This window comes from Schistocerca gregaria, chromosome 3, assembly GCF_023897955.1.
Source record: "Schistocerca gregaria isolate iqSchGreg1 chromosome 3, iqSchGreg1.2, whole genome shotgun sequence".
NCBI classification, from domain to species: Eukaryota; Metazoa; Arthropoda; class Insecta; order Orthoptera; family Acrididae; genus Schistocerca; species Schistocerca gregaria.
In genome coordinates this window covers 202,787,503-202,809,550 of record NC_064922.1, presented here as the reverse complement: position 1 = coordinate 202,809,550, position 22,048 = coordinate 202,787,503, and the positions used below count along the sequence as shown (strand labels likewise).

Below are 22,048 nucleotides of genomic sequence, written 5' to 3'. Positions count from 1 at the left end.
CCAGGGCAGGTGTGGACTCTGACCACAATCTATTGGTTGTGAACTGTAGATTAAAACTGAAGAAACTGCAAAAAGGTGGGAATTTAAGGAGATGGGACCTGGATAAACTGACTAAACCAGAGGTTGTACAGTGTTTCGGGGAGAGCATAAGGGAACAATTGACAGGAATGGGGGAAAGAAATACAGTAGAAGAAGAATGGGTAGCTCTGAGGGATGAAGTAGTGAAGGCAGCAGAGGATCAATTAGGTAAAAAGACAAAGTCTAGCAGAAACCCTGGGGTAACAGAATAAATATTGAATTTAATTGATGAAAGGAGAAAATGTAAATGAAGTAGGCAAGAAGGAATACAAACATCTCAAAAATGAGATCAACAGGAAGTACAAAATGGCAAAGCAGGGATGGCGAGAGGACAAATGTAAGGACGTAGAGGCTTATCTCACTAGGGGTAAGATAGATACTGCCTACTGGAAAATTTAAAGAGACCTTTGGAGAAAAGAGAGCCACTTGTAACTGTCTTTTAATTGTACCTGTCTGCAATTTAGTGTGTCTTCCTTACAGTAAGTAGCTATCTGTCTTCTTCCTACATTTTTGATATTCCTACCTGGAGTTTCAATTGTTTGAGCTGTACAGGAGTAATGTTTATAGTCTTCCAAATCATTGTTATCAGGAACCGGTGTGGTATATACCACACTGCATTGGTCAGGATATACTCCTTTTTGGTATCTGAATGACATTTTGATGTTATCGTATGTGTTACCAGTTCATCGCATGTTATACAGGATGGTCAGAAAATGTCTGTAATGCTTGTCGTGATGTTGTAGGGCAGATTGTACGAGACACAAATGTTAAGAAAAAAATGCGATACATTGGGCCATTTCCGAGTTATTTGGCACTGAAGTCAGCCAATCAGGTCATCGTGCGTGCAAGTTAAGGTTACAGCTAACCAAACAAAGCATGCGTTGGGCGACACCGCCCCTGGCAGGCCGCTGGAATGCGAGTGCGCGATGCCCCGATTGGCTAACTTCAATGCTAAATAATTTGGAAACGGAGCAACTTATTGAATTTCTTGCTTAACATTCATGTCTCAGTACAACCTGCCCTGTAACATCCCTACAAGCATTTCACACATTTTCTGACCACCATGTATACATGAAATGCAGTCTCATAATGTGATAAATTTTTTATCTATCATAAATGTTTGAAAAATTCATATGTAAGGACCATCAAGAATTGCCGATGGACTAAACCTTTATTCCGTCCCAGTTTTGCTCGACCAATCACCATTAAGGAACATACAATTATTTATATCAACTTTCAGGCTATTGTTCCCCCTGTGGCATCAAGAAACGAAATTAAAAAACCCATCCTGCATCACTGAAACGGCTGTCTACAGTAAAATTATTTTCCAATAGTAGTAAAAGAAGATCCTGAATCACTGAAACTGCCATCAACATTAAAATAACATTTTAGTAAAATTAAAAAAAAAAAACTGTCCTGTGTCACTGAAACTGCTGTCAGCAGTAAAATTACATTTTACTATTTGTTGCAGTTTCAGTGACACAAGATAGCACTTCATTTTACTTTTTGGTGCTCTGGGAAGAACAATACTGTGCAGATTGATTTAAATATTGTCAATGAATGTTACGTAATGATGATCAGTTGATTAAAACTGGTAGCCAACAAAGGTTTATTTCATCCGCAGCTATTGGTGGCTCTAAAAATTGATCTCTTCTTTATTGTAGGCTCTGTTGAACAGAGAACATCAGTTTAAAGTCATGACAAGTTGAGGTGGCTGAAAACCTTCTGCAGAAGGTTTAATGAACATTCACTTCTCTCATATAAAATGTATTTTGTGTCAGAAACATATTTAAATGTGTTACTTCATAATTTAAGCAACTCGGGAGTAAAATTTTGAATTCACCTTGTTTTATTTTTATTTTTTAAAATAAAGGTTTGACTTTGAGAGTGGCCAGGACACCATGTTGACCTACACTGCTGATGGGCAACTCCAACTACAAGGTGATGAAGGTGTTGCAGAGAAAACTGGTACTTTTTTTATGTTGCCCATGTGGGACATAAATCTCCTTTGAGCCAGCATTTCATTGTAGATGTTGCTTATTTCCTTTTTTATATTTTGTATCCACAGATAATGGTATTGGCGGCAATGATGATAGTCAAAGTAGTGCTGATGATGACTGTGGTGGTGGCAGTGATGCTGCTGCTGGTGGTGGTGGTGGTGGTGATGATGATGATGATGATGATGATGATGATGATGATGAGGCAAATGTGGATGATGATGAAAGAGTTGCAAGTGATAGCAGTGAAGAGGACAACCTATCAGACTTGAAAGAAGACAGTGAGAGTGATGATGACAGCAGTGCCAAAGGTATGCTGAATTGTTTGGGGTTTCTGTAGGTTAGCTCAGTCAAGACCAAAAGTGTGTAAAGCTGTGTGCCCTTCTTTTTATAACAAATTTCAGTTATGCATCTTTTTTACCCTGTGAATATAAAATATCCACTACAGTTGCACAGTTGAAGAAAGAATTTGTCTTTTGGAATAATATTCTATTTTTGCAGGCAATGAAAAGAAAAACAGTGAGAAGAAATCCAGTTCTCAGCAACCAAACCAAACAAATGCACAGAAGTCTACCGTGAAACAAAATATTAACAACATCAAGGACATCTTAATGGAGAGAAAGAAGTTGATGGAAAAGGCGAGAGAAGAATTGCCTTATACATTTAAAGGTGACTGATTGGTTGATCATGTCCTGCACCTATTATCTATGCATATTAGTGCCTGCATTAGTTAAGAAACTTTTATACTTTCAAATAAGTTGAGGGAAAGAGATTAGTTTTGAATTTCTCTCACATTGTTGTTTTACTTTTTTTTCTGCGGGCTTGTTATCATCTTCAAAATTTGTGTAAAAATTTCAGCTTGAAATAACGTGCATGTTGAAAGCAATTTGTACAGTTGAATCATAGGATTAATTACTGTACCTATCAACAATAGATGCATATATTAAGCTAAAATAATATGTGATTAAGGTGGAACAGTCTTAAGTTTGTGGAAATAATCTGTGTAGTTTGGGAAATGTAGAGAAACAGGAAGAAACCAAACTGCAGCTTGGGACAGATTTGAAAATATTGAAAAACATGTGGAAAATACTCGTGATGAGTTGGCAGTCAAGTAGAGGGAAGACTGTCACTACAGAGGGAGACAAAAATATGGCAAAATAAGAGAGGCTGTGAGCAGAAAGAAGGTATTGTATTATTTCTAGGCATCAGCTGTTGTAGAAGCACAGGATCTTTGAAGAAAAGTTAGAAACAATTTACTTTTTGTGGGATATTGACATCTGTTAGATTTAGGTGTCCACATTATGTCACAGTGTGAGATGTATCAGCTGTCAATACAATATCATCTTGTACAGTCTGTCTAATGCATTAGTGGTTGATTGAATAGCTACACAAGAAATTAGCCCAATGGTGTAGGCGCCAAAAACCATGAATTACTGTTTTCAGAAATTAAAAGAAAATTAAACATCAAATGAAAAAAATTTTCATTCAGTAAGTATCCAAGTATAAGTGCATAATTAAATCATAGACACTAGAATACGATATTTATCCATCAGAACATAGAGAGCATCATTTTTAACTTCACATTACTAGAAATGTGCAAATGAAATAAAAAAGAAAAAGAGTGCTCCTTTGGGACTTTTAAAAATGAATATAGAATATATTAAGTAAGGTAATAAGTGAATTACTTGAGACTTGTTGGAGAGTTTAAAAGGTTGTCTAAACACTGGTGCAGTATCATATTGTATGACTTGTCAATGATATACATTTCCAATTGAAGAAAAGAAAATAATGAAGATGAGATCTTAAAGAACTGCAAATATTCATCCATTGTGTGTTGCAGTTCAACAGTAATGGAGGTGTCTGTCCAGGTATCCTGATGCTGTCGTCCTTGACTGAAAATCCAAAAATATGTGCTAAGGAGCACCTCAGAAGATACTGTTGAAAACCTGGCGCCTTTTCAGTAATGGCTGCACTCTCGATAACACTTTTTTTTTGCATCATTAGTCATCTGACTAGTTCGCTGTGGTTTGCCTCAACTTTCTCTCCTGTGCCAACCTCTACATCTCAGAGTACCACTTGCACCCTATGTCCTCAATAGCACTTGCATCCTACATCCTCAATTATTCATTGGATATATTCCAATCTCTATCTTCCGTCTACAGTTTTGAACATCTACAGCTTCCTCGAGTGTCATTGAAGTTATTCCATGATGTCTTAACACATTTCCCATCATCCTGTCCCTTCTTCTTGTCAATGTTTTCCAAATGTTCTGTTCTTTGTCAATTTTGTGAAGAACCTCCTCATTCCTTATCAGTCTACCTAATTTCCTTCTGTAGCATCATGTCTGAGAATACTTTCATTCTACAATGGTAAATACAGGATGGAATGTAACAATACCAGAGAAGGAAAGTTGTTACTCACCATATAGCGAAGATGCTGAGTCGCGATAGGCACAATAAAAAGATTCACACAATCATAGCTTTCGGACATTAAGGCCTTTGTCAGCAGCAGACACACATACGCAAACGCAACAAGCACACACGTCTGCAATCTCAGAGAGCTGAAACTACACTGTGAGCAGCAGCACCAGTGTATGATGGGAGTGGTGACTGGGTGGGGGTAAGGAGGAGGCTGGCCAGGCAGGGGGAGGGATAGTATGGTGGGAATGGTAGACAGTGAAGTGTTGACATTTAGATGGAGAGCAGGAGAGAAGGTGCAGAGGGGGGAGGGGGTAAGTAACGGAAAGGAGAAAAATAAACAGAAATTAAAAAGACTGGGTGTGGCGTGAAATGACGGCTGTGTAGTGCTGGAATGGGAACAGGGAGGGGGCTGGATGGGTGAGGACAGTGATTAACGAATTTTGAGGCCAGGAGGGTTATGGGAACATAGGATGTATTGCAGGGAAAGTTCCCACCTGTGCAATTCAGAAAAGCTGGTGTTGGTGGGAAGGATCCATATGGCACAGGCTGTCAAGCAGTCATTGAGATGAGGGGTATCATGTTTGGCAGCGTGTTCAGCAACAGGGTGGTCCACTTGTTTTTTGGCCACAGTTTGTCAGTGGCCATTCATGCGGACAGACAGCTTGTTGGTTATCATGCCTACATAGAGTGCAGTACAGTGGTAGCAGCTTAGCTTGTAAATCACATGACTGGTTTCACAGGTAGCCCTGCCTTTGATGGGATAGGTGATGTTAGTGACCGGACTGGAGTAGGTGGTGGTAGGAGGATGTATGGGACAGGTGTTGCATCTAGGTCTATTACAGGGGTATGAGCCATGAGGTAAGGGATTGGGAGCAGGGGTTGTGTAAGGATGGATGAGTATATTGTGTAGGTACGGTGGACGGTGGAATACCACGGTAGGAGGGGTGGGAAGGATAGTGAGTAGGACATTTCTTATTTCAGGGCAAGGCAAGAGGTAATCAAAACTCTGGCGGAGAATGTAATTCAGTTGCTCCAGTCCCGGATGGTACTGAGTTACGAGGGGAATGCTCCTCTGTGGCCAGACTGTGGACTTTGGAAGGTGGTGGGAGACTGGAAAGATAAGGCACGGGAGATTTGTTTTTGTACAAAGTCTCTTTTCATTCATCAGTCTCTCCTTTGAATTTGACACTGGAATCATCATTACAGTCTTAGTGTTGCTACTATTATCTGTAATTTCACTGAAGGTTGTTTTTACTTTTCTGTGTGCTGAATCAGTCTTCCTGGTAATCATTTCTCTTTCTATTTCTTCACATTTTTCCTGTAGTTATTTTGCTTTGTCGTCCCTCATCTTCCTGTTTATTTTGTTCCTAAGTAGCTTATATTGCTGTATTCTTGTCTTTTGTAGATGAGTTGAAGTAATTCTTCTACTACTTAAGGTTTGTGTTCTGTTGCTATCTTTGTCCCTATTTCTGTTTGTCCAACTTCTGTGATTGCCCATTTTTAGAGATATTCATTCCTCTTCAACTGAATTGCCTAATGTGGTATTCTCTTCCAGACATTTCTCTGAAACTTCAGTGTATTCTTCATCATCACTAAATTGTGATCTGACCATGTGGTACAATCCTTCATCTAATTTTGTAATCTCTATCTGAATGGTGTAATCCTGCTGTAATCTTCCTATGTGTCTCTTGGACTTTTCCAAGTTTACCTTTTTCTCTTGTGATTTTTGAACAGTGTATTTGCTACCACCAGCTGAAACTCATAGCAGAATACTATTAGTCTCTCCCCTCCCTCATTCATGCTAGGAAGTCCATATTCTTCCATAACTCTTTTGTGTATTTTTCCCCTACCACCATGTTCCAGTACCCCATGATTACTAGATTACTGTCTTTACCCAAGTATAAGATGACCCTGAATATAAGATAACACCCACCCCTTTTTCTAAGAGGATCTTTGAGAAAAATTTATTTTTAAAATATTCTGACTAATCAAAATTACAAACTGTTTTATTGAGATAAATGTATCTGTCAAAAAGTTAACATTACCCTGATTCTAAACTTATGCCATTTATAGATTGTCTACATTTTAATAATACTAGGGAAATAAAATAAACAAAAAGAAGTGGTTTACGATAATTTTTGGACCCTTTTCTTTTGTACCTTATTTGCTTACCAACCCAGTAGTTAAAGAATGGCTTATTGGTGAAATGAGATAAATATTTGTATTACAGGTTTGACTTGTGGTCCCTCAAACAGAATTTCAGTTTTAATGTTAATATAACTTTTCTTGACTTCTATGGTGACTTTCTTTTTAGTGATTTTTGCAAAGCCTCGAAGGAGTAATGGCTCTCATGATTAAAATCTTATTTTGTAATTTACAGTTGCTGGACCAGGAAACACCAGACTTTGATATTTAAAAGATACAGGTTGCTTAGTCTGAAAGGACCACTAATAAAATGTTAGTCAAGGGCCAGTATCCTTCGTCAATCATCTTCACGCTTATTGCTTTGAAATATTACTACACATATACAAATTATTTATAACAGAAGCAATTAAGTTTGGTTTGCTGTCATTTTAAATTAAACGCCAATACTTTCAATGACTTACATTATTTACACACAAATTTCAAGCTTTCACAACCCAAAGTTGCTTCATCAGGAAAGTCAGAAAAGAGGGAAGGAGAGGGAAAGGCGAAAGGATGTGGGTTTTAAGGAAGAGGTTAAGGAGTCATTCCAATCCCGGGAACGGAAAGACTTACCTTGGAGGGAAAGAAAGGACAGGTACACACTGGAGCGCGCGCGCGCCCACACACACACACACACACACACACACACACACACACACACACACACACACCTCCATCTGCACACATACAGACACAGGCAGACATATGTACATTTACATATGTCTGCCTGTGTCTGTATGTGTGCGGGTGTGTGTGTGTGTGTGTGTGTGTGTGTGTGTGTGTGTGTCTGTGTGTGTGTGTGTGTGTATACCTGTCCTTTTTTCCCTCTAAGGTAAGTCTTTCCGCTCCCGGGATTGGAATGACTCCTTACCCTCTCCCTTAAAACCCACATCCTTTCATCTTTCTCTCTCCTTCCCTCTTTCCTGACGAAGCAACCGCCGATTGCGAAAGCTCGAAATTTTGTGTGTTAAAAACAAAGATTCCAAGACTCCAAGACTTACCAAGCGGGAAAGCGCCGGTAGACAGGCACAATAAAATAACACACAAACACACACACAAAATTTCTAGCTTTCGCAACCAACGGTTGCTTCTTCAGGAAAGAGGGAAGGAGAGGGAAAGACGAAAGGATGTGGGTTTTAAGGGAGAGGGTAAGGGGGGGTAAGGAGTCATTCCAATACCGGGAGCGGAAAGACTTACCTTAGGGGGAAAAAGGACAGGTGTACACACACCCACACACACCCACACCCACACACCCACCCACCCACACCCACACCCACACCCACACACACACACACACACACACACACACACACACACACACACACACACACACACACACACACACATATCCATCCACACATACACAGACACAAGCAGACATTTGTAAAGGCAAAGAGTTTTTTGCCTTTGCCTTTACAAATGTCTGCTTGTGTCTGTGTATGTGCGGATGGATATGTGTGTGTGTGTGTGCGAGTATACACCTGTCCTTTTCTCCCCCTACTGTAAGTCTTTCTGCTCCGGGATTGGAATGACTCCTTACCCTCTTCCTTAAAACCCACATCCTTTCGTCTTTCCCTCTCCTTCCCTCTTTCCTGACTTTCCTGATGAAGCAACCTTGGGTTGTGAAAGCTTGAAATTTGTGTGTAAATAAAGTAAGTCATTGAAAGTATTAACCAAACGAAAGTGCTGGTATGTTGATAGACACACAAACGTACAAGCAAAATTCAAGCTTTCACAACCAACAGTTGCTTCATCAGGAAAGAGGGAAGGAGAGGGAAAGATGAAAGGATGTGGGTTTTAAGGAAGAGGGTAAGGAGTCATTCCAATCCCGGGAGCGGAAAGACTTACCTTAGGGGGAAAAAGGGACAGGTATACACTCGCACATACACACACATCCATCCACACATATACAGGCACAAGCAGACATGTGTAAAGGCTTTGCCGCATATGTAAAGGCTTTTCTTTTCCCTTAAAATATCTATTATGTGGTCAGTGGTATCACCATTTTTAATCTTCATCATCTGAACAGCACAGCGGTGAAATTTAGATCTTTGTTGTCACAAATATTTGGCTCTTTCATTCGAATATGTTGTTATTTCTGAGGTTGTCATTACAGTGGAATCTGTGAACATGGCTAGTTTTTTTTTCCATCCAATCCTTCCACACTGGCTGAGCTTGAGCAGTTGTGAAAAACAGACTGCAGTACCTTCTAGTGTGAATATCATGTGTAACAACACCAACTACTACATAAATAAAAGATTGCAATTAAGATTCAGTCCCATTCTCGAACTTTCACTTGTACCTCGATCTAGTGATGTCTATTACTGCTGTCTCCATACAGGTCTTGTGGCTGTAATTTATTCTCATTTTAACAGTTACTGTCAGTTTAATATGATTTATTTCCTTTATTAAGACATTTCATCCTGGATTAATTTCCTTTCTTTTTCCAACTGAATGTCACCATCATGTTATAAAGCTGAGTAAAAAGCTGGTAATTTACCCGGTATTCCAATACATGAACAGTGAGCACATTTCTCATTTGCAATCCACTTAGTAACTCATTACTGTATCTCATTCGAAATAAAATATTGGTCTGTGTTTTCTGAAGGACAACATATCTTTAGGCTACTTAAAAAGCATCATTAATGTGCGTATATGATACCCATACATGTATGAGAATGTTTGTTGTGAGCCTGTTCAAATACAACAAAAGTTTGTAATATGATAGAATTTAATGCTATTTCCTCTTCTGTTTCACAGAATTGTCAAATTTTAATCAGAGTGATAGAATGTTGTAGTGGCTAGTTTATAGCTTCTCGCGTATCTCTTGCACTAGTGCTGCATGAGTCCATATCACGTGATAGTTGACATCAGTACTGTGTCAAGTGCTTCGGCGTATTGGGAAATCTCGAGCCAGTTGGAATACGAGTTTTGTTTGTCGAACACTACCCTTACAAATTCAAAATAAATGTGCACATGACCTCAGTTGTCAGAGCTTCATCTATGAATTTCAGATGACCCCGATAAATGTAATGATGCCTCTATATACTATACTCAACACTGTAAAAATGTTGACCTCAGCAGCAGTAGTTTAATCTGTGAATATTAGACAACCTTGCATTTTTTTGAATGATGAATTTGGGAAAAAATGTGTCTTATAATCAGGTAAATATGATATCTCCTTGTACAAACTGAATTACCCATTAAGTATCTTCATATACTTTCTTCTACCTCTTTATCTTTTGCATGTGATGTCACTGTTTATAACTGAAATATTGTAGTTGGTGTTGATTTCCTCGTGATTCTGATGAGAACAATCCTATCACTGAACTGCTCACAGTAATATGCTCTGCGTACCTTCCTATTCATAACAAATCCTACTCTCGAATTACCATTTTCTGCTGCTGTTGATGTTACCTTATACTCATATCCCCAGAAATCATTATCTTCTCTCCATTTCACTATACTGGCACCCACGACATGTAGATGAACTGCTGCATTTTCCTTTTCAGATTTTGTAACTTCCCTACCAATTTGAAACTTCTGACATTCCACATTCCAACTCATAGAATGTTACCTTTTTGATTGTTATACAGTTTTTTTCTCATAGTTACCTACTCACTGGCAGTCCCCTCTCAACGATATGAAAAGGGGCTAATCTGGATTGTTTTGTCAGTGGAGAGATCGTCATGACATTTTTTCAATTGCAGGTCACAGGTTGTGTGCGTAAATGTTGTCTGTCTTTAATACAGTGGTGTCCATTGCCCGCTGCATCCTCATGCTGTTGATCAATGCTGATTCTCCAGCCTATAAGGGCGTTTCCCACCCCAAGGGCAAGAGGTTGCCCTAAAACTCGGCCTGCTTCTCCAACTTCTTTGACAAGGCCATTGGCAGAATGAGGGTGACATTTTATACTGGAAGTCTTCAGCCACTATTGCTAATGATTTTTATTCCAAATTTGCAGAAGCAGGGATTGAACGAGGACCCAGAATGTTTTGATTACAGATGAGTAACACTACATCTACACCACGGGCACACCATATCTTCCTTGTGGCTGAAAATACTGGAGTTCAGTGTTGTGTTGGTTCTACTATGTGTTGGGAGCGTGGTGGGTAGGGAAATATGTACAGCATATCTCATTACTGAAACTGGAGTTTTGCCCGACAAACTGTGTAATAGGTTTCTAAACACCATAGTGTTGTATATGAAGGAGACTGCCCTTACGACATTTATAAGAATATTAATAGTTAATTTTACTACTTGCCTAACTTGTGACCTGTTTTTGGGAAGTACAACCCCCTCTCCTCTTATCTTGGCTACAGTTAATGTTCACAGTTTTAAGTGGGAGTTTTAGACTGTAAGTTGTTATTTAAAATGATATTGGTTTCTGTGTTTTTGTGTGATTATGTAATATTTCAATTGTAAGTTTTTATAGATTTCAAATAACCAGTAAACTTGTTTTATTTCTATAGTGCCGGACTCATATGATGATCTTCAAAATACATTATCACATTGGGGACTGGACCATCAGACTGTGATCATTGAACGAATGCTGAAATGCAATCATCCTAGTCTGGCAGAGGGAAACCGAGAGAAACTTCAGGAACTATTGAAGTTCTTGTTACAACATATTAATGACTCAGCAATACCAGATGAGGTTCAGCTTCAATATTATTGCTGTTACTGTATATAATTATCTGCTGTGTTGTTAGATTAATGCAATTAGCAAATGCATTAAAATGTTAGGACACTTTGCACCACTATTCAGTATTTATGTTGTTATTGAAACTAATGATATAGTCTTGTTATACATGCTGCTCTTCTTCCTGTTAAAAACTGGAATGAAAATTTTTACTAATTGACTAGAAAGTATTTCATACTGAAATGTGTTAAAGCAACAAACAAACTTGGACAAGGGCACCAAATCGACATTTTTGTATATTGTAGTAGTACTGGATTGTACTTTGACTTGCATCACAATTTACTAGCAAGAACCCTTGCCCATATGTTTCCTGTTTAGTGCAAGACTCTTTAATTTGCCTTCTTGGTAGTATTTTCTCTTCTCATAAATATATCTGCTGTCAAATTGGTGATTAAGTCTGTAGAATGCACTAATCTAAAATTTTATATAAATGATATTTACTGGTTTCTCTCGTGTGCAGGATCAGCAGTCACCACAGTGCTTTTCAGTGCTTGATCGACTGATTCCACACATATATGACCTTACACACATGTCGCCAGTTAGTGCAGGACAGAGTGTTCTTGAAGTTATCAAAGAAAAGCAGACAGATTTTCGAAATTCAAAGAGAACGTATCCTGGGTGTGACACAGTGAGTTCCAAACTTCTGCAATAATAGTCTGTTCTTGTAATTAATATTTTCATTCATTAACATGTTGTTTTTGTTACATTTACAGTTAGTATTCCTGAAGCTTGTGTCTCATCTGTTTCCCACATCAGACTTCAGACATCCTGTCATTACTCCTACTATAATCTTTATGGAACAGATTTTGTGGGAATCGCGCATCCAGAGCAGACGAGATGTAGCCACTGGTCTTTTTATTACCACACTCTTGCTGGAGGTACAGTATCGTACAGTAGTCTAAGGGGATTGACCAGTGTTGTGAAACTCCACTTTTCATTCATGTCTATTCATAATTTTTTTTCAGTATTCGGTTCTTTCCAAAAGATTCTCACCAGCTGCTGTAAACTTCCTCTGTGGTGTGTTGTACTTGTCTATTGACAAAAGTGCATACAAGTCTGTAAGACCAGTTCCACCTTTCAAAAGTAAGGGAGAAGCAAGTGGACTATTAATACTGTCGGAAGATTTTAAGACAGAGTAAGTACCACCACTTTAATGCATATGAGATTTTTCCTGTTTACATTGAAGTGTTTTTCCATAATTAAAGTACACTGAGTTGTCATTACAGGGACTTCGTTGCAAACCACAAAATGAATCTCTCTGATTTGTTGGAGGATGCTACAATTGACGACAACTTCAAAATACGAGCTCTTTGGACATCAGTAAAATTATTGAGTGCATTTCAGCAGAATCTAGAGCCATTAGCCAGTAGTTTTGAAATATTCAAACCTGTATCAGTGCTGATTAATCATCTAAATACTGAGCAGTTCCCACCTGATCTAAAAGACGATATTAGTAATCTGCATGATAAAATTGAGAAGATGTCTGTGAAGAAGATCTGCCATCTGATATTTGAAAAGAAGAAACCAAAAGCTCTTAGACTCTACGAGCCAAAAGTTGAACAGGTGTAAGTATTTTACACTGAGTAACTTACAGAAAGTTTATTATATTAAGCTAGTATGTTCACTTAAGAGCATTCATCTAATCAGCCAAGAGTGTTTTTAGGATGAGTCATTGAGACCAGTGATTGGTTGGTTGGTTCTTTAATACCATGTTATTTATACAAATAGCTCCGTTTGGCATTTTTTTTCCTCAGGAAAAATTCAAAGTTATATGAAATTTCCACTTCCTTTTTAACACTTACAAGAGAGTATTGGAAGGTAATGCACAATACTTTTTTTTCTCCCGTGGTATTGCAGGTGGAATGTTGATATTTCATAACAATATAGTTGGAAGTTTGTGCTACAGAGGGTAATTTGTTTTCACATATAGCTGTTGCAAGAGAAGCCTGAAGAACCACAAAACATATATGACACACATTTTGCTGTTACTGGCTTGTGAAGAGCAGTGAAGTGAAATTCAATATTGGGGCCAAAGGGCATGTACCGAGTGAAATTCACAGGGACATGCAAAGCTTGTATGGGGGCTGTCTGTATTGACTCTAGCAGTGTCTCCAGGTTGTGTGCATTCTTCTAAGAGGGCCGTCTGAACCTTACCAATTTGCAATGCTCTGGCCGACCAGGAACAGCTGCAACCCTGCAGAATGTAAGGAGCCATTGAGGTAGCATTTTTCAACAAGAGGCATGTGCACCTGCGAACCGTATCACAACAGTTCAACATTTTCTGTGATGTGATGTCCTATATTGTTCATGAGACATTGAAATTTTGTTAAGTTAGTTCATGCTGAGTGCCTAAGAACATGTCAGACAACAAAATGGCCAGTGAAACATGACACTCTGAGTGGAAGCATGCAGCCCCCCCCCCCCCCCCAAAAAAATAAATAAGTAAGTAAAAAAAATCACATTGTCTCAGTCTACTAGGAAAGTGCTTGTGACAGACTTCTGGGAGATACATTGGTGGACTTTGTATAACACAGGACTGCCATTAATGCTGTGGCCCACACTAAAGCTTTGGTCAAGTTGAGTCATGCCCTTCGTGACAAATTCCACAACATTAATGCCGACAGTTTAAAACTTCATCATGACAACACTGTCCACCACGTTGCTGCTCCTGTTTGTGCTCCAGCATCCACCATATAGTCTGGGCTTCGCACCATCAAATTTTCATCTGTTTTGTCCCATGAAGAACTTCCTGGCCAGCCATCACTTTGTGAAAGATGCGGAAATGAAATCAGCAGTCCATTGATGGCTGGCTGTACTCAAACCAAACGGTCTTGTATGAGCAGACCATACTGAATCTGGTACCACAGTGGGAGAAATCTGTTGCGAACATTAGTGACTATGTAGACAAGTACTTAAAAGATATAAGTTCCTTTGCGATTAAATCTTTTGGTAATACAATTATTGTGTGTTAATTTCTGATCTTCCCTTGTATATTAGAAGTTAACCGTTAGCATCATAATACATGTCATAGTTGCGGATAGTGTAAAGTTGTCACACTCATTCCTTTTGTCACACTCATTCCTTCGAAAACAGCTGCGATGTAGAGAACGCTCTTGCCACAAGAATAATATTTGTTTTTAATTCACTTTCTTTCTAATTCACAAAATAGTTATATTTTATTATCCTAAGTGTTTTTAAAATATCAAGCGATGCGAATTATCATAAAATAAACAGAGCCAAAACCCATGAAAGAACTGACATAAACTACATCATATTTATGAACAATTACTTTCTAAATTAAGTTCAGGGTAATTCTGTGAATATGCTACAGACTTTCAGGGGTGATGGGGAAGGGTAAATGTATCGAGTTGAGGTAAGGAATTCTGATCCAGAAACAGAGCTGAAACTTATATGCGAAAATTGTTCTGATATCGCTGACATTGCAATACATGTACCAGTACTGTTGACTGTAGGGTAGGCAACTTTCAGAGGTGGTAGTATGGACCAAAACAAGAAAAATGTCCAGTAACATTGGGCTCTTAAATGCCACCTTAAGAGGTATGAGCACTTATTCATCTTCACTGCTATGAAATTCGTCAATTCTACTGAACAAGTGCCCATGGCCTAGTGCATTTTAGGTCTTATGCATACTAGAATTTTTTTTCTTGCTTTAGGCTCTGAAAGTCACATACCCTATAAACAACTACAGTAGTGGTACACATATTCCATTGTCAAAGGTATTGGAATGATTTTTGCTTATAAAATATGATTCCTGTAATTTACAGAGACCCTTACTTCAAATTGATACATTTAGCCTTTTCCATCATTCCTGAGAGTTTGCAACATTATCATGTTGAAAACAAGAGAATGTAAACACAGCATTTCATGCATAAGAAGCGTACACATGTACTTTCACATGTAGAAAGGATCAACTCACCATTTGTCATTTCGTTCTGCTTTGCAGCCATTAGGATGTCTAATGAGTTGCACATTCTGACACATCATTAGGTTTTCCAACATGTAAATAATTCTCCATTCACAGAATAGCAGGAACACACACACACACACACACACACACACACACACACACACACACACACACGAACCCTACCTCTTTGTGTGTGTGTGCGCGCTTGGTTTTTAGTGGGTGCACCCACACCCATACTCTAGCTCAACAAAGGATTCATTTCGAAAGCTAACAAGTTTTCTTTGTCTTTTGTATCTGCCTGTCAACGAATCAATGTTTCTGTTGTTTGGTGAGTGGTCCCCTCTACTCCTAAATTATTTACATTCTGTTAAATTAATTACTTCATCATCAAGTAATCTAGGTATTGCATTTCACACCAGTTTATTTTCCGCATTCATAAACTTGCTTAACTCAAAAGTGTAACAAAGAAAACATGACGTTATGTGTGGATATGCATTATCTTTTTCCTAATTGTATGACCTCTACTGCATACTAGGCATTTCTTGTTCTTAAAGAGAAACATTCACTCTGTTCTGTTGGTTACAACAGAATTGTAATTAAAGAATACTGTAATTTGATGTTTCGTACTTCCCAGGGTCCTTAGAAAACCAAAAGAATGGCAATTGTGATGCCTTTTTTTGTTATTGCTGCAGTTGAGCTTAATATGTTCTCTTTTTTGAAAACCACATTACAGATCAGTATAAACAATGCTATTCACATTCATTGAATGTTGCATTCAACAGTTTGGCTGCTTTATGTCTAGACTCTTGACGGTCAGGCAGATGTTTTCATGTTGTGAGGTCCGTTCAAAATGATGGATGTGAATTGGTAACATCAGACAGCATAATCGTGACCAGAATTAGCTAGTATATTAAGAGCACAATATGGGAGCTGTCAAATGGAGCTGTTTGAAGCAAGTGGAATCTGCATCTGCGAAATCTGAGTTTTTGAGAATGTGGAAACTGCCCTGGCCCATTAAACAAGTATGAGCCGTACTGTAATGAAAACTTGTTATTGGAAGGTACTTGTTTTATTACAGTTGTAAATTGGGAATAAGGAAAACTGACTATCAGTGGCTTTGCAAGACCAGTAGTGTTTTTTAAGTTTACTACTTCCAGATACTCCTAAGTTCAAAGTTTGCTTTACTGCTGTATACTTGCACAAGAAAGAAGACAGCTCAAAAAGTGAGCCCGTTGTATCAGTCATTTTGCCAGTTCATGATCTGGTTTCAGAATTTTTTGTTTTACCAATATGTAACATGAAACCGTCTGGTATCTCCAGGTCTCTTCCTTGTAAATAACCTACTTTTGTGGTTCTTAATCCAAGGTGGTAATGACAGTAGAAAACACACAGGAGCAGTGGGGATGCGTTCTGCTCAATTCCATAATGCAGGCCTAGAGATGTCCTGTGTGTAGGAGTGGATGTTAAATGGCTAATGGTGCCGCTACTGGTGGCACTGGTGCTGGTGCTGCTGCTGCTGCTGCTGCTGCTGCTGATGATGATGATGATGATTAGTTTGTAGCTGAGATGAAGTGGTTCTCATGGTTCTGTATATCAGATAGAATCCTTTAGTGTGTGTCTTCCTCCTACTTTTTTCATATTTTGTGTATAGATTGACAGATGGAATACTGTCATGTGTAAATTTTATTTTAGTTGTCCTCCTCATTGTTTAACATATTGCTTTATTTGTGGTCCTTTTGTACAAATAATTTTTTTTATGGCATTAACAGGTTTGACTGCAAGCGCCGTCGACCTATGGGACCAGAGAAGCAGGAACGTGAAAAATTGCTGCACAAATATCGCCGTGAACTGAAAGGAGCTGTTAGGGAGATTCGGCGAGACCGTGCGTTCTTGACAAAGGTCAAGCTGAAACAGACACTTAAGAGGTATGTACCCCATTTTTAATAATAACAATAAAAGTTTATGTTAACATTGGAATCTACAATTGCCAGTGCAGTAAGCTGTTTGTTATGGAAAACAATGAGGAAGTCATTTTAAACTCAGTTTTTCCTTTATTTGACAGCAATTGTTCTTATAATGTGTTTGCTTTGTAACTAGCACAATTTACTCCATGACATACTTAGAGGGAGTATCAATGACATATCCTGATAATGTTAAATTTAACATATTTATGTCCCGTTTTCTTGGGAACTATCCAAGGTAATAAACAAAAACTTTTCCAGGATATAGAGTCATACTTATACATTCAGGGTGAGATGAGTTTTTTTTAAATGAAGACCTTTAAAAATTTATGTGATTTCTTAAAAATATATATATATTTTTAATGATCAAACTATGAGTGGAATATCTCTACCATTGTAGACCCACATAACACCACTGTCAATTACGCCCTCAGGGACTCAGCACTTGTTTGCTGGGTATGGGCATGGCGACCCCGGGGTTCCTGAGATGGAGACTGCTAAATGCCCCCAGTCCCCTGTCTCCGTAAGCTGCGGGCATGCTTCAGCAACCATCATGTTGCACAACGGTGGAATGTTATCTGTCTCAGGGAATGGTGATCTTGGCTTTACTGCCTGGATCATGAGGATGGAATAAACCTCTATTAAAAAAAAAATACCAACCTCAATCTCAAGGTGTGCTGTGCACTGATGAGATGTGGCTGTTGAGGTGGAACAGTTGTTAGTGGGCAACCTCTGGGGAACCTGCCGCACGTCAGTTGTATAAGGCTTGTCTAGGCATGCGGGGCTCTGTCTTGAGGGACTTTTATTTCCCTAGCTGCTCGTGGGACTGAGATGGATCCTTGAAGTTTCTTCTTTTAGCAGGCCAGGGTAGCCGAGCGGTTCTAGGCACTACAGTCTGGAACCGCGCGACCACTATGGTCGCAGGTTCAAATCCTGCCTCAGGCATGGATGTGTGCTGTCCTTAGATTAGTTAGGTTTAAGTAGTTCTAAGTTCAAGGGGACTGATGAGCTCAGAAGTTAAGTCCCATAGTGCTAGGAGCCATGTGAACCATTTTCTTCTCTTACCTCCCAGTGTAATGGGGGGCGCAGGTAGGTACTAACACCCAATCAAATAAGAGGGCGTGTGTAGACAGTCCTCCAGACTCGGGGGTTATACGACTTTGCCCATGAATAGTAACAGAACGCATGCTGCCAGTTAGAATGTGTTTTTAATTGTGAAATCGAAAGAGGGAAGTTTCAAAAGATTTTGCGTTTGTTTATTCAAAAAGGTTTGGAGGGCATCGTAGGTTCATTGAAATCTCAAACGACTGCGAAATGGCACGCTGTTTGTTGAAACTGCTAGTTCCTAACAAGCAACACCCCTCCGAAAAGCTAAATGCCTTGGAGAATATGCCATCAACACAGAGCTCCACAGCACTTTGAACTATAGCAAAGGTGTTGTGATCTATAGAGATCTTGTCTACATTCCCAAGGAGTAATTGAAGGATGAGTGGGCTCAGGAGTGGATCGAAGGTGTACAAAATATATTGAAAGGGATGGATGGGGATCTCACAAAATCTGAATCCTTCATCCTTACCTTCAATAGCAATGAACTCCCAGGGCATACCAAGGTGGTTTTCTTCATATAAGTGTACAGTCGTATGTCTCTAACCCATTGCGCTGTTAAGTGCCAGCACTTTGGGCACACCACTTGTGGCAGATGTTGCAAGGCCGCCCTTGATGACATTGGCTGCTTCTCCCCTCCAAAGTGTGTAAATTGCTTTGGGGATCACCCTGACTGAAGTAGGGATTGCAGTGTCTTCCTTGAAGAGCGGTAGGTACAGGCGATTGAGACTGAAATGTGTCTCATATGGAGACAACAAGAGATCTATAAGGCCATGCAGCCTCCCACATTCTACATCTTTTGCTTTCACCCTTATAAAGCCTATTTTGGCAGCCAGTGGTTCTACACAAACGGAGGTTGCTGGTGTCAGCACTAGTACCTGTGTTTGTCAGTGTACTTGTCAAGCTGCTGTTATTTGTGAGCCCATAGCCTCTCCAAGAACATCATAGAAAGCCGCAGTTACCACCTTTGCAGAGCTCACATTACCTGCAAAGGCAGAGTATTGTAAAAAGTCCAGCACCCTTATAAAGCCTATTTTGGCAGCCAGTGGTTCTACACAAACGGAGGTTGCTGGTGTCAGCACTAGTACCTGTGTTTGTCAGTGTACTTGTCAAGCTGCTGTTATTTGTGAGCCCATAGCCTCTCCAAGAACATCATAGAAAGCCGCAGTTACCACCTTTGCAGAGCTCACATTACCTGCAAAGGCAGAGTATTGTAAAAAGTCCAGCACTGCCTCTGCTGCTGTTGCGGCAGTTCGTACAAAGCCCTCCCAGGCCAAGAAAGCAAATGGGAAGCTTCTATCACTGTATTAAACAGGCAATAGACCGTCAGACCATGTCGATGACATTTGACTTGATGACTCTTCTGCTTCTGCTTCAGAGCCAATGGTTGACGAATCTTCCCAGAGCAACCATCTTGCCCTAACAATTGCTCCAACCATTGTGAGCTGCCCTCCCTGGCGGAGAGACGACCATGATAAATGGCTCCCGTACTATAGTGGAACATGAATGGGTTCAGGACTCGCAGAGGAACTGAAACTCCTGACACAGACCAAGTCCCTGTGCTTGTGTTTATAGGAAATTCACTTCAAAGTTACTGATGCCCCTGTGCTACGGGGCTGTACCCTCCACTGTAAGGGTGACCTGACTGAGGAATGAGCCAAGGGAGATGTTGCTTTGTCAGTAACACACACCATACCTCTGCTCTCTCCTAAGTTACTGACCTTAAAGCAGTAGCCATTGCTGTTCATGTAAGTTTGACAATCACTCTCTGCTCCCTGTACTTACCTCTGCAAAATGCAATATACTTTGAGGCTCTTGCAGGCATTATTGAACAACTCCCCTGCCCGTTTATCCTACTGGATGGTTTCAATGCCCATGACGTAATATGGGACTCAAACTATACTTGCCCCCAGGGATCGAGTGTTGGAGAATCTCATGATGTCTCAGGAAATATGCAGCCTTAACACAGGCAGTCCCACACATTTCTCGGCTGCTACTGGGTCATTTTCCAACACTAACCTCTCTTTCCCCTCTCTAGCCCATGCACACTCAGCACAGTGGGAAACGACTGAAGACCTTAATTCGAGTGATCATTTCCCACTGTCCACCTACAGGATGGAGGATTGCTGGAATGGAAGCTACCAAAATGGATGATCAGCAGGGCTAATAGGGCTTTCCTCAGCCTTTGGCTGTGTTTGAAAACCACACCAGCATCCAGGAATGCGTGGACCACATCACGCGTGTGATACCTCATGCTACTGGCCTATCCATTCCACTGTCTCTAGGTCGTCTGAGGAAGCGAACTGTACCTTGGTGGAGAGATGCATGTCATTCGGCCATCTGTGATAGGCATGTGGCTCTTCAACAGTTTAAATGCTGCCGAACAACAGACAACCTCACAGCCTTTCGAGTCGTAAGAGCCAAGGCTCGATACTCCATTAAGGGGAGTAAAAAATGACCATGGCTAGCATTCTTGGACTCCATCAACCACTCCACTTGTTCTACAAAAGTATGGATAGCCATCCAGAGGATTTCCAGTAAACAGTCATTCACTGACAGCAACTGTGCTGCAATAGGGATGTCTCCAAATGACACTTAGAGACATCGCTCAGACACTGGCCTAACATTTTGCACAAAATACAGTTGATGTAAGCCAGGATCTGGCATTTTCTCGCTGTCGTGCAAATATAGAGAGGGGCAAGTTGGACTTCGGATCTGACTGTTCTGAGGCCTACAGCTCTTCTTTCTCCATGTGGAAGATCGAATCAGCCTGTCTGAGACTCGTGACACTGCACCCAGTCACAACCAAATCCAGCACTGCATGCTTTGATATTTGCCAGCAGTGTCAAAGGAAATCCTCGTCAAATGTTTTAATTTTATATGGCAGACAGGCAATTTACCCAACTTGTAGAAGGAGGCAATTCTCATACCTCTCCTAAAACCAGGAAAGAACCACACTTATCCCATTAGTTACAGGAGTATCACCTTAATGAACTGCATAGGAAAGACACTGGAGTTAATTGTTAACCATCGTCTGGTCTGGCTGTTAGAGACCAGGCAACTCCTTAACCAGTCTTAGTGTGGATTCCGGAGATTTCGTTCCACTGTTGACAACCTGACTCTGCTTGAGGCGGCTATTCAGTAGTCTTTCCTATGTAACCATCACTGTATTGATATATTTTTCATATCAATAAGGCGCACAATACTACATGGAGACACTGTATTCTCGCCCAACTGAATCAATGGGGCTTTCATGGGCACCTCCCCATCTTCATATGGTCGTCCCTGTATCAGCAGTTTATTAGGACCCGAGTTAGTGACTCTCTGTCAGATTGTTTTTAGCAGGAGAATGGTGTTCCTCAGGTGAGTGTTTTAAGGATTACCCCCTTTGCCCTAGCCATAAACAGTATCATGTCTATGGTAAGGAGTCCTGTACAGTGCTCCTTATTTGTGGACGACTTTTCTGCTTTCTGTTCTGCCTCTAGTGTTGCAACAGCGAGCCAGTAGTTACAACTTACAGTGCGGAGTTAGAGGAGTCGGCTGCTAAAACGTGTTTTCAATTTTCTGCAAATGAGTGTGTGTGTTCATTTTAATCATTCTCATTGTGTTGGAACTAGACAAAACACACACACACACACACACACACACACACACACACACACACACAAAAATGC

General features: G+C 40.0%; 1 protein-coding gene across 1 annotated transcript in view; it reads left to right on the top strand.

Annotated features, from left to right (window-relative positions):
- Positions 1-22,048, top strand: part of LOC126353796 (nucleolar protein 14 homolog) — a 61,120-nt gene that overhangs the window by 30,776 nt on the left and 8,296 nt on the right. Inside the window, exons 6-14 of the mRNA XM_050002891.1 lie at positions 1,952-2,046; positions 2,147-2,386; positions 2,577-2,744; positions 11,152-11,336; positions 11,842-12,009; positions 12,095-12,259; positions 12,347-12,516; positions 12,608-12,946; positions 17,079-17,234. Of these exons, the coding sequence (XP_049858848.1) occupies positions 1,952-2,046; positions 2,147-2,386; positions 2,577-2,744; positions 11,152-11,336; positions 11,842-12,009; positions 12,095-12,259; positions 12,347-12,516; positions 12,608-12,946; positions 17,079-17,234 (1,686 nt within the window). The remainder of the gene's footprint in view (positions 1-1,951; positions 2,047-2,146; positions 2,387-2,576; positions 2,745-11,151; positions 11,337-11,841; positions 12,010-12,094; positions 12,260-12,346; positions 12,517-12,607; positions 12,947-17,078; positions 17,235-22,048) is intronic.